Source organism: Benincasa hispida, chromosome 8, assembly GCF_009727055.1.
Source record: "Benincasa hispida cultivar B227 chromosome 8, ASM972705v1, whole genome shotgun sequence".
NCBI lineage: Eukaryota > Viridiplantae > Streptophyta > Magnoliopsida > Cucurbitales > Cucurbitaceae > Benincasa > Benincasa hispida.
This window is the reverse complement of record NC_052356.1, coordinates 63,151,244-63,164,601: the sequence shown is the minus strand read 5'-3', so window position 1 is coordinate 63,164,601 and position 13,358 is coordinate 63,151,244. Positions and strand designations below refer to the sequence as shown.

At 37.0% G+C, this 13,358-nt stretch overlaps 1 protein-coding gene across 1 annotated transcript; it reads right to left on the bottom strand.

Moving 5' to 3' along the window:
• Nucleotides 1-1,622: 1,622 nt before the first annotated feature.
• On the bottom strand, nucleotides 1,623-12,738 carry LOC120082836 (alpha/beta hydrolase domain-containing protein 17B). Its single transcript, XM_039038168.1, has 5 exons — nucleotides 12,023-12,738; nucleotides 10,435-10,471; nucleotides 3,210-3,446; nucleotides 3,089-3,136; nucleotides 1,623-2,276 (listed from the first exon to the last, which is right to left on the bottom strand). The coding sequence occupies exons 1-5, from the start codon at nucleotides 12,325-12,327 to the stop codon at nucleotides 1,875-1,877; spliced, it is 1,029 nt and encodes a 342-aa protein (XP_038894096.1). The 5' UTR covers nucleotides 12,328-12,738; the 3' UTR covers nucleotides 1,623-1,874.
• Between the last annotated feature and the right edge of the window lie 620 nt (nucleotides 12,739-13,358).

Below are 13,358 nucleotides of genomic sequence, written 5' to 3'. Positions count from 1 at the left end.
TGGCTTTTCCAGGATGGATGATTATAACTGATTACCAATCTATAGTATTTTTAAATCATCTACAGGTTCTTGTCGGATAGACTTCCTAAAAGTCCATTTTTTATTTGGGGGAAGGAAGCTGATGATTCTCTTTCTGATCTTTTTTGGATTAATTATTATGAAAATGTTAAGGGAGAATGCGATCAAAGTTCCATATTGTTTAAATAAGGGGATGATTATGGCTGATTATCAAAGTTCTAATATTATGCTGAAACTCCGCAGCTATTTCTCCCCATGAGACTTACCAAACCACATGAATTGACTTTTAGCGTGCTTTTGTGTATTATTTTAGCATACCTGTGCAGAAATTTTCTTTTCATCAAATAAATAGAGGTTGTTTTAGTGACTAAAGAGGCCCGTTTTGATTGACTTTCTAAGTATTTATAAACACCTTTTTTTTTGTATTTATAAACACTTAGAAAGTCAATCCAAACACATCCTAAAACTAGAAAATATTTATGTAAAATGGCTATCCATTTCTATGATGAAAACACATAAAGCTTGTATGCATTGCTTCATATAAGCAGAAACTTAGGATTTGCTAATCTAATGGACAAGGTGATGAGAGAAATATAGCCATTGTTGTCTTAGAAAAATTGTCATACTTTTCAATTCCATTGGTATGGACGACCAACGTTCATCCAAGAACAAATGTGGCCGGTTATTGATGAGGTCAGGTCTACCACTACCAATATGTTACAGAACAAATTGTCATTCTGTCATTCCTTTCCTTTCCAGGGCAATTTGTGAAGTCACTCACTCACACCATCGAATAAAACCTTCAATCACATAGAGTTCAAGAATCCACCAAGCCTGTTGTCTTCTGGTATGTTACAGAATAAATTCACTCCTTTCCAGACAATTCGGTTAGTCAAACTTGTGGAAACATTAGTTGAAAAGCTGGTCATATCATTCTCCAACTCAAAACACTCCCAAATTCCACTCTTAAAAAACTGAAAAATGGGAAAAGCAGCCGTAATCTTTTACTGCTTTTGAAGTGTATAGTACAAAGGAATGGAAGTGTTTCATTCTCTTTTTTTCTCAAAGTACATAGTATAAAAGAAATCACAAATCAAGGCATTTTCTCCCTCAAGAAAACCTATTATATTAAACAATGAAATGAGGGCCTCTAAAACTATGATTAACTACAACTTTCTGCAACTGAGAAAAGCTTAGAAAAATTATCATTTTACATAAGTTTACCCATTGCAAGCTTACCATTGCAAGAGGGAAAAATCAACTACTACCAAAAGCAAGTAGAGTGCAAGTAATACAACAGAGATTGACTACCTTGCTTCCTTTTTTCTTTTTCTTTTCTTTTTTTTTTTTTTTTAATCTTTTCAAGGCAATACACATTATTCAAAACAGTAAAGACCCTTCCACCTTCCTTTCAATGATAAAAGGTTGGTTTCAACAAAATAACGAGTGGTGCATGCAAGCCTGACATTGAAAAAGGTAGTAGCCCCACCTCCCTAACATCCAACCACCAAATGAAATGCTTAAAGTTAGATACAGGGAATTGAATTGCCCATCATGGTACACCAACGTTTCAGCCTGTTAAAACCTACAATGAGAAAAATGCAGAAGGAAATTCATCTAAGACAATAATTGATCTGCAAAAACTGCAAAGGTTTTGCTCTTATCTTGTTGCTGTTTGTACAAAAGGGATGTAAATGAAAAGTTCATCTGTGAACATACATAAATATGAAAAGTGGGGGAAAAAAAAAGGAATCACACACAATTGGTACGTTGCTGGTAGAATGGATGCGTCATTAAAGAGGGGATCACGGTTGAGTTTAGTGCATAGCTTATTTGAGATGAATTGATATAATCGATTACCACACTAAGCCCTTTCTTTTCCTAAACCTATCGACACGATCAGTGCTCATACGAGATTTCTCAGGTTTGTTTGCTTTTCTTGACTTCTCAAGTCGACTATCTAAACTGTTTCGGGAAACTTCAGGAAGATTGGCAGCCAATTCGAACGTATCTGAAGGCCCAGTTTCAGATGGTTTGTTCTGATTGTCAATTTCTACTTTAGCTTTCTCAGAACCATTAGTTGATGCTTTTGATTTTCCAAGTGACTGTACAAATTTCTTTAAATGTTTAATGAACTCGGGGTAGAGCTCAAGATTGCAGTGCCCACCTCCACTTAGCCAAAGAGGTTCGTACTTTTGCTTGCAAAGCTCCCAAAGCTGCTTTCCATGGGACCAATCAACAACTTCATCAGCTGTCCCCTGCGAGACAAACACATAAGGCCAGTAGTCCATTTTTTCCACCTCTTATTTGAAACCATTAACTCAGTGACCATGCAATGAATCTGACGGGATGAAATGATTGGATAGTTAACAAAATTGTTTGACAAGAAATGATATCATTGCACAATCAAAATTAAGCGCTGTATATGAAAGCTATGCGCACCCCTATTGCCACCCCCTTATCCCCATGACCCTCTTAACAATCTTTAATCGTTTGCTTGCATCCTCTGATAAAAGTTTGCTCATGGAACATATGAAGCGTGGACACTTTAATTGGTATAGTGTGCTAACAGTCACAATTCAGACACTCCCACACTTATTATACATTAGTTAACACATTGAACATATTGAATCTGAATCTAATACTTGTTTACACATATCAAACACTTGTTACACATAACAAATAGAAATAAATAGTAATATTGAACAAATATTATATTTCAAGAGGTAGATACTTCAAACTTGTTTCTTTTAACATATAAATGGACATATTGGCTTTTATTTGACTTTCAACTTTTTATGCTTTCATATATGTGTCTTTCCGGTGCTCATATGATTGCATCCATGTACCATGTCTCATATTCTTGTATACTTCGTAACTTTAATTTACATGATTGCTTATGACTACAGATACTGATTTGAAAGCTTTAGTGTTTATTAAACCTGTGCCCTGGTGTAAGAGAGAATTGCCTTCATGCTAAAGTGTGCGTAGATTTAATCTTTCTGATCATACTGATCTCTATAGGTATGACTGTGTAAGAAAGAGGAGATATTTAAAAAGAGAGACTTACATGTATGATTAAAACTGGACAGTTCACCAAACCAATTTTGTCGATGTTCTGAACAACGAAACAGAACAATGAGACACTAACTTCTGAATTAAACAAGTGATGACAAAGTAGCAAAATGTACCTTGTAGATATCAAACCAATAAGTTCGTTTGACAGGGTACAATACCCTCAGTCCAGATAAGATTGGACTATGTAAAACTACACCTCTCAAGTTCGATAATCGTGAAGCAAGATCAAGCGTAGGGCCACTACCAACAGATTGACCATATAATATTAGTTGTTCATCATCTACCCCATACTGTTCCTTGAGGCATTTATATGCGGCATCAATGTCTGCATATGTGTTATATTCAGTTGGCTGTTCCAAAAGAAAATAGTATAAAATGTTACTAAGGCTTATTGAGGAGCAAAACTCAGCACTCATCAAAATGACAATGACAATCCCAGTAGGTAGTCAGAGCTAAAGCAAAGTCATTCCACAGGTATAATGCTTAAAAAAATTTAAGGTTTATATTAATCCACAATATTCAAACCCTGTACTGGACCTCTTTAACTATTCCACAATCAACCAACAGCTGAATATTGCTAGTTCAGAAAGTAATTTGAAGCCTTTTCAAAGGAGAAGGAAAGGTTCAAGATAAAATTTATAATATTTTCAGATAAATCTTTTTTTTCTTTTTAAGAAACATCTTTCATTGAAAAAAAAAATAGAATACAAGCAACTAACATGAAGCATCATTAAGATGCAAGCTACAAATAATTTCCTACTAGCATTTAATGAACAAAATATTATCATATAAGAGCAATATATTATTTGGCAAATAACGTAAGAAACTAGTCATCTGGGTTTGCACTGGTAAGAACGGGAGCATATATAACTCACATGGCTAAATAAATTTCAACATTGACGATATTGTGATCATTCTTATTCAAATAACAATATGAAAATATCTACCATGAACAACTAAAACTGATATGCTTACAAGTCCAAAACTTCAGCAAACTTTTATTTAGACAAACTAAAATTTCTGTTGCAGTCATTTATTAGTAATGAGCCTGTTTAAACTGTTTCTTTGATTCTTAGAATTAAGTTCAACCCCATCCCTGTTGATGGATGCTATAAAATCTAGAAAGTGAACAAGACACTTTCCCGGTATCGTGTCTTATTTCACTAATCCATGGGGAGTCTCTTTAAATTGCATTGATGACTGGACTTGCTGCTTTGGGAAACTTATATAAAATTTATATAAAACTTTTTGATGATTGGACAATGTGAGGAGGCATCAACTCTCTCCTTTCTTCTTCCCAACTTCTCCTCCTTGTCCACTAAGGTTCCCTGGTGCTACTGTCTCTCCCTCTTGTCAATGGTTGGGGCCTCATTAGAGTTTTTTAAATTGGACATTTGATGAAATCAGCATTGGTAGGGTTCATGAAATTGGACATTTGCAAAAATCAATGTTGTTAGGGTTTTTGAGACATTTGGAAACATTGCCTGTGTTTTTTAATTGGAAATTTGTGGTAATTACTGTTATAGTGTATATGTAATAGGACTTTATTAGTCTTTTGTCTTTCATTGTAATTTACTATTCTCAGTTTAGGATTTTCATGTATGCCTATATATATCAAACTCTAATGTTGATGAATTCTTTCATATTAATTCTTGATGAATTCTCTCATATTAATTCTAACATTATCATATGAGAGCACTAGGAAAAGCAATTAGGGCTTTGTGAGGGATTAGAGATTTGTGGACCTTAGGGTTCGAGCTTTGGAGAACTTTTTTTAGAGATTGGTCATTAACTTGAGTTTTGTGTTTGGCCCACTTTTGGAAGTGCCGCCGTCGAGGTCTGTTTTCAGTGTTATTTTTCGTCACCGCCATCCCCAATAGATGGCCCATTTTCCTGGAATCCCAAATTTGGCAAGAAGATCATCTGCGCGTGGACCTCATGTGCTGCCACAAGTTCCAGCCAGTGCGTGAGAGCACGTGCATGGCCAGAATCTTCTCTAGTTTTGTGGTTCTTTGTTTTCTGGTACTATAGACAAGTTTTATTGGAAATTTTATTTAGTTCAGATTTTCAGCAGATTTTTCAAAAGTTGTACAGTCCATTGGGTCTAATCTTGTGGGTTCAGATTAAATTTTGCAATTCTACATTGGTTATTAACCCATGGCCGAACAAGACCCGTAGTAATGTCTAATGTGGTTCAATCACAAGCTCAATCAAAATCCCTAAGGCTTCACAATATCCCGACTCTCTCTTCTCTCTGTGGGAATTCTCTAAAACTAAAAGAGAAGAAATAAAGCAACAACGAAACTTATATCCTCACTTGGTTCAATCACAAGCTCAATCAAAATCCCTAAGGCTTCACAATATCCCGACTCTCTCTTCTCTCTCTGTGAGAATTCTCTAAAACCAAAAAATAAGAAATAAAGCAACAATGAACTTATATCCTCACTCTCTCTTACCTGGCAACATAACAAACGACTGGCCCCCACAACAACTCTCATTCCCTCAGCCCTTCCCCTCACGTAATGAATTTGTCTCCCTACATTTACCTTCTTACCCTTCCTCTAGTATTGATACAAAATCGGTGGCCTACATTACCCTAGTGGTTCAAATTAACCTTGTCCTCAAGGTTGTAGGTAGGGAACTGACGCTTGAAATCCTTCAGCACATCCCAAATAGTTGCATGTTTCAATAAGCCTTTCCAACTAATCAACACTTCGGTAGCATCCGGAAGTGTGCTCTTTCGATAAGCAAATACTTCTGACGACTCGACGACCCATTCAAATGAATCGGATAAAAATGGAGCATCAGATTGAACCTCATGATGAGCACCCAAGCAACATTTGAGTTGCAAGACATGGAAAACTAGGTGTATAGTTGCTTCAACCGTGCAAAGGCCACAAGCCCAATCTTCTCTTCCACCTAGTAAGAGCCAAAGTAATATGGAGAGAGTTTCTCATTTGGGCGCTTGGCTAAGGAAATTTGTCTACATGGCTAGAGCTCCAAGAAAATCTAGTCGCCCACAACAAAGTTCAACTCTCGACACTTGCAATCAGCAAACTTCTTCACTCTATCTCCAGCTAGTCGTAAGAGTGGCATTGGGAGTTTGATAGTGTCCCCATAGGAAAGCAAGGGGATGGTGGTGGACCGTATACACCTTGAAATGATGTAATGCCAATAGATATGTGATAAGTAGAGTTATCTCAGTACTTTGCCCAATGTAACCACATTAGCCACTGTTTTCAATGCTCACTACAAAAGCAACGTAAAAAAGCCTCAACACATTTGTTGGCCGTCAAACTGTGGATGGTAGGACGAACTCTAATGTAATTACGTTCCATCTACACGAAATAATTCTCACCAAAAACGACTGAGAATTACCTTGTCTCTATCGGCTACTATGGATTTTGAAAAGCCGTGGAGAAGCACAACTTCCTGGATAAAAGCATCAACCACGATTTTTGCCGTGAGGGGGTGTTTTGAGGGGAACAAAATGGGAGTACTTACTCAAACGATCCACTACCACCAAAATAGCGCCACACTCTCCGAACTTAGGCAAACCTTCAATGAAGTCCATGGATACATCATTCCAAATCTTGTCTGATATCTCGAGTGGGAGTAACCGGCCCGGGAGGGAAGCTACCAAAGTTTTATTGCGTTGACAGATAAGACACTCTTCCACGTTTCTTAGTGTCTTGCTTCATTCCTCCCCAGTAAAAGTCACTAGTCAAGTGTTTATAAGTGTGTAAGAACCCAAAATGTCCTCCAAATACTAAGGCATGATAAGCCTGAAGGATCGAAGGAATTAAGGTCGAGGAGCGCACAAGAGAAATCGCCCTTTATACAATAATTTGCCCTAATGCAACGCAAATTTTGGCACATTGTCCTCATTAGACTGCAACTGTTGGATCACCTCACTAAGTTTCCGATCACTCAAAACCTCAGCTAAAATCACTTGAATGTCAATAATGGTAGGAATAGAAAGGTTGGCCAAGTGTGTGATGGATGGAAGACAAGACAAAGCATCAGCCACCTTATTATTAGGCCGGTTTATATCAAACCTCAAAATCATACACCAATAAGTTATAAATCCATTGTTGGTATTGAGGTTGGATCACCCTTTGTGCAAACAAGAATTTATGGGCCCTTTGATCCATTCCAAGGGGAAATCTTTTCCCCAACAAATATGGTCACCACTGTTGGGCAGCCATCACGACTGCTATGAGTTTGTTGATCGTCTTTTTTCCCCTCCAATATTCATCATCGTTATCATCGCCTCCTCATCTCCCCCACTTACCCTCCTCTTGCACCGCCACTCTCCCTTTAGATTTTCATTTCCCCATCATAATCAACATTTCTAAACGACGCTGATTTTCATTTCTCCAAGAGTCTTCTTTCTCCATCATAATCTACATCATCACTATAACCCACAGCCAATAACAAGAATCACATGCAAAAATCAAATCTTCACAATCTGGGAAAAAAACAAGAAAAGAAAATTAAAGGACATATAGAGTTACCTCCAAAGTCTAGGAACTAGGGAATAAATAGTCACTTGCCATTAAAGGGAGAAAAGAGATTACATGGCAGTGTCATGGCAAAGCTTGAGTCATAACAAGGAGTGAAACAAAATCAAAGGGAAGGGGTGGAAAAGAAATTGCCGAAGGGGAGAAGCATCGAAAGGGAGGGTTGTTGACGATATGGGGAGGGAGAGGCACATGTAATGGAAATCTAAAGAGAGGTGAAGAGTGTCAACCATTAAGGGAGGTGAAAAGGGAGAAAGGGGGGAAAGAAAGGAGAGAGATAATTTTCTTTACACATTAGTTTGTCGCATCAACTAATGATAAATCTTGGTCAATCTTCCATTAAGAGTTTAATAGATCTATTAGTTAAGGATCAATCTGAGATAACTCCGTGGACAAGGAGAAATTAGTAAATTACCATTTTAAAGGTCAATGGTTTGATTCCCCACTAATGTAGCCTAAGAATGACTAAGGAGTGAATCCTCCAAGAATAAAGCAACAATATCTTTATTAACAATCAAAATGTATTCAATACAAGAGAGAGGCCTCTATCTATGAAGGATTAAAAACTAATGAAAGTAAATAGGATTAACCTAGGGATTTAACAAAATTACCCTAATCCAACCTCCATCATTCTATATCCTTTTGGAAGGAAAAAATAAAAATAAAAATTGTCCTCGAGTTTCAAAAAGAAAATGATATAAACACATTCACGACCAAACCAACCACCTACATCTTGTGCAAAAGTTTTCTTATCAAAGTAAGAGAACCTAAGTACAAACAGGCTTTGCATTGCACGAACAAACTTATCCAATCTAACAAACCAAAAACCACCAACAAAAGAATAAAGTGGTGAAGAAAACTCACAAAAAAAAAAGTTGGGAAAATTTAATCTGGCTTGGGATGATGGATTGAGCGGTTTGGGTATGCATTGGGTCATACCATTCAATAATAAATGGGCTTGGAATTAAAACTGACTTGATAGGGCTAGGGTTGAAAAAACCAGAATTTCGTTTGAAGGGCATTGTTCACAATGGCTAAAGTGAAAATCACGTGGGTGGGGTCAAACTGGTTTTGGGCTCAAACCAGAAAAAAATCCTTTGCATGCAAAATTTCCTCTGTCATCTTCTCCATGCGTTTCTCCAACAGTCCTACGTCATCTCTTTTATGCAATACTTCGTCCTCAACTTTCACCCTCGATTTCTCTAACAGATTGAAGCATGCAAGCTTAGATTTGGCAAGAGTCTCATTGACTTCACCATCTTCCCACACGACATCGCTAGGGTGTTCTTCGAACCGAGTCGTGCAAGGCTACTGCCTTCTTCCTCCACTAAGGCATCTTCTCCTTCTCCTTCGCGCACGATACTTTACTTAGGTCCTTATTTGCTATTTTAAATCCCATGCTCACGTTTTTTATTTTATGTTGATACCACCAGCTCCTATCTTCAATCCTCAATTTGGGTTCAATTTCATCCACTTGAATTTCATCTTCGACTTTGTGTGGTTTCTTCAAGATCAAATCTTCATCCTTACATCGGTTTTCTTTTTTCATGAATAAAATTTAGTGTGGATTTTCTACCCAAATTCATTTCTCAATTTTCTTGAATTGCTTTTGCATCATACTTAAGTCTTTCTTTACAGAATTCTTGCCATTTTTTTGAAACGTGGTCCAAATTCTGAGTCAACTTTCCCAAGATACACTGGACCTTGGCCACTTGTTGCTTCATTTGCTCCCATGCTTTAGGGTTGATGTAGAAATTGAGTGTTTTTTCATAGGTTTCCGCCATTCTAGGTCATTTTTCATAACCAGAATAGTAGTTTCTATCCCTATTGAAAAATTCCACTTCTTGGACAATTCTTTGAATTTTTTCTACCTTAAAGGGTTCCCTTGTAGTAATTAGGTGTGGTTGTTCGGCAACAAGCATATCTCATGAAGCTCCCTCATACAATTAACAATGCCAAAAGTTTCCTAGCTTCCACTGGCGTCAGTCAACGTTAGCCCAAGTGGTTGTTCGCATACCAAATTGATGTAGCCTAAAAATTATTAGGGAGCGAATTCTCCAATAATCTTTAGAACTCAAGGACACAGGTTGACAGATCCTGTTCAAATAAGGTCGTAAATTCTCCAAGAATCAAACAACAAAAACTTTATTATCAATCAAAATGTATTCAATACATGAGCAGGACATCTATAGGGGATTAAACACAAACAAGGGTAAATCGCCCACCCTTGCAAATTTGCAATTGTTGAACTCAAAAACAGATGTCACTAAGGGGGCTTTTAAACCTATTTCTCATAATTTAAGGGTTAAATGTTTGAAAACTCATGAACCTAACAAACATATTAATGAAACCGTGTGGACCAAAAGGGTAATTTACCCTAAATAATGAAAAGGACAAAAAATATGAATAATAATAAAATATTTGGACTTCGAAAGAGAAACAAAAAATGTGGTCCAATTGAGCATGTCAGATTATGAGAAGTAGGCTAGTATGTCCTCAATTCACACAAATGCATATACCCTAACTTAAGCGTGCACCAAAACTTGAAAAGTGATCACGCATAGATTGAGCATTTCAGATTATGAGAAGTGGCTAGTATGTCCTCAATTCACATAAACGAATATACCCTAACTTAAGCATGCACTAAAACTTGAAAAATGCCCAAGCATAAATTTCAAAACACAACTACATCATGGCATTATTTCATTTCTAGATACATTTTCTCTGGAAGAGTCATCCAAAAGAAACGAAAATTTTTACGAGCAATACCCATACAAATTTACAAAGTAGAAAGAGAAAGGAAAAGGCATCCTACCTTTCCAGTTGATTGTCCATAACCAGAATAATCATACCTGCATAAGATAGAAAGTAAAGGAGCATAAACCAATTCGGCAAGTAGATACAGTTTAAATAATACTTCAAGAAATTTGGGTACAATGATTGCACCAGATTCAGCAGTTACAAATGGTAAAGGGATTTTAATCATTGCTTTCATGTGTAATTAGCAGAAAAGTTCTCCAAGGTAAAGTAACTGCCTAATCGTATCGTTTTTTTTTTCCCCAAAATAACAAACCAACTTTCATGAAAATGAATGATACTTCAAAAGTAGATGGTCACACATGCAAAAGAAACCTCAAATATGAATCACAAAAAGAGGCTCCAAATGTAGAGAGAAACAGATGACAATCATTAATCTTTTCTAGAAAACAAAACTCACAGAAAAGTCCAAAGAGAAAGCACTATGCATGCCAAGTTACATACCTCCTCCCACGACCCATCTACACCCATAAACCCTTTTGATTCTCCCTAATCAAATGTTCTAAAGTATGATGAATTAACATACTGCCAAAGGATTATTTCTTAACCATTAAACAATGAATGCCAAAGAACCTTATGAAAGTCCGAGTAGGGATCAATATCAATATAATTCCCAAAGCCCCAAAATATCTATAGCAAATCTCAATTGCAGATCACCACCTTACAGTATCCAAATTCTTCCATCATTCACTTATCCCGCTGTATAATGATCAAACTACCAATCAAATCAAGCAGATAGAAATGAGTTGTACTCCAACATCCTTACACTGCATATCACCTAGCACAAATAAACAAATACTCACACTAGCTTAGTGCCCAGTTTCCTTCAAAACCTACCAATGAGAAATTGAGAAGATAGGGATCCTACTCTGAAAACCGAGTTCAAGTACCTTGCTTAGTACTATCATCGAGTGATTGGAAGAGTGGTTCCTTGAGTTAAAAAATTAAATTAGATTTTAAGTTTAAATACATAAAGAGTATGCATAAATATTCCTTTCTCATGACTTTGCTTCTAAAGCACAGTTTGAGCAAAATTCACACTTCTATGCTTCCATCTCCTCCCTGTTACTGCGTCTCTCCCATCCCTTTCCCACACTTCCATGGAGAAAAACAAATCTTAGACAATCAATTACTTCGCTTCATTTCCAAGAGGATATTATTTAAAATTAGAAGCTTGGATATAAGTCCTCACCCACCGAGTTCTCTAAAGGGAATGAGTTGACAGCTTTCCACACAAAATAATCGAATTGGAACACATGAAAACGCGAACAGTTCACATAACAAATGTTCTTCCTGAACATTAATTCCTAATAATTTAAACTGAAGTTAAATGTCGGATCGAAACACCCATCAATGCTTGCGGCCTGTGTTAGAGAACCATTTCGTTATAATTTTTCCATCATAAATGAACTACACCGCTTCCAAATTAAGAAGGAGAGAGAAATCCCTCACACATAGTAACGAAAACTTACTCAATTAAGCAGTACCCCCATTAGAACAAACAGAATTAACCAAGGGGGAAATGACCTAGGTGCTGCCGGTATCAACAAACAACCATAAAAAGAAAAAAGAACAAGAAAAATTACCCCATAAGATTAACACGAAGCCGAACGCTCAATTCGACAAAAAGCTCGAACATCTGGCCCAAATCAGCAGCATTCCCATGAGAATAGAGCAGAGTACCGGAAGGTTTAGGGTGTTTAACATGAACAGCCACAATATCATTCCCTCGACGAGTCCGAAGACGAAGAACATCAACATCGTCGCGTCTGGGAATCTCGGGAATGTAGAGACGGCCATCGCGGGATTCGTCGGTGATTACAGTGTAAGAGGGCGGAGTGGGTGGGAAGAAGGCGAATTTAGCAGCGATTGAAGAAGTGACTCCCCCCATTTTGCTCTTCTTCTCATCAGAGGCCTCGGAATCATAAAGGCCTCCGACAGCCCCCCCTCCTTCAAAACTCCGACCAAAAAGCAAAAACCCAACTCAGATCTTAAGCTTTAGCTCTGAAGAATCATAGAAAGAGAAAGAGGAGTTGAAGTAGAAGGGGGGAAGTTGGAATTCCTCTCCACTAATCCAAAAAAAGAGGAACAGTGGAGCCAAAGTGGACAGCGAAGAAAGGGAGTTGGAAAGTAAGAGGACAAAAAAGAGTAAAGGGAGTAGAGGCGCGTGGGAGGAGGAGGCGGCGGCGCGTGGGAAGTGAAGTTATCGAAGTTGAAGAAAAATAGTTTTGAAACTTTTGTCAAACTGAAATCTCAAAAGTTTTTCGAAGTTGCTTAAAGGAGAAAGGACGACAAGGAAGAGAGAGGTAGAGATATTATCTAGTACGTCGCATCTCTATTAAGATTCATGGTATCTCGTTATCTTAATGGAATGAATGTGGGTCCCACGTGCCCTGCATTATTTCTCTGTGGGCCCTGTCTTTTTATATATATATATATTCTGCTATATATATATATAAATTCAATCGAATAGCAACTTCTTTTCATGTTTTTAAAAACATGGCCTCGTTGGTTTGTATCTTCAACCTTTGATTAAAATCTTTGGATATTTTTTATTAATATTATTTTAACTTATTAGAATAATAGAATTATAGGATGGTTGGAGGGAAATTTGTATGGATAACCCAATTTTTTGGTCCAAAATGTCAAATGACCTATTTTTAAAAAATAATGTCAATTGATCCTCTCCTGACATCATCATCATACCAAATTACGTAAATTGCCCTTACACCGGCCTCACAAGGTAAATCTCGCTCTCATCTGATTAAATGCTATCGTTTGAACCCTGGTTTGATCTGATTACTCGTTAGTGTACGAATGATTTGACAATTTTCACGACAGAAGTCTCAAATCAAATCAATAATACCTAAACACAATACAATGGTGATTTCTTTAAACTCTAAACTTCATTTCAAATGTGAT

Excerpts from the sequence above, each read along its gene's own strand:
- LOC120082836 (XM_039038168.1), bottom strand. The coding sequence starts at position 12,327 with ATGGGGGGAGTCACTTCTTCAATCGCTGCTAAATTCGCCTTCTTCCCA. Across the intron at positions 3,447-10,434 it reads ATGGACAATCAACTGGAAAG|CCAACTGAATATAACACATA; the intron begins GTAGGATGCCTT and ends CTTTTGGAACAG. Across the intron at positions 3,137-3,209 it reads ATTGGTTTGATATCTACAAG|AACATCGACAAAATTGGTTT; the intron begins GTACATTTTGCT and ends TTCGTTGTTCAG.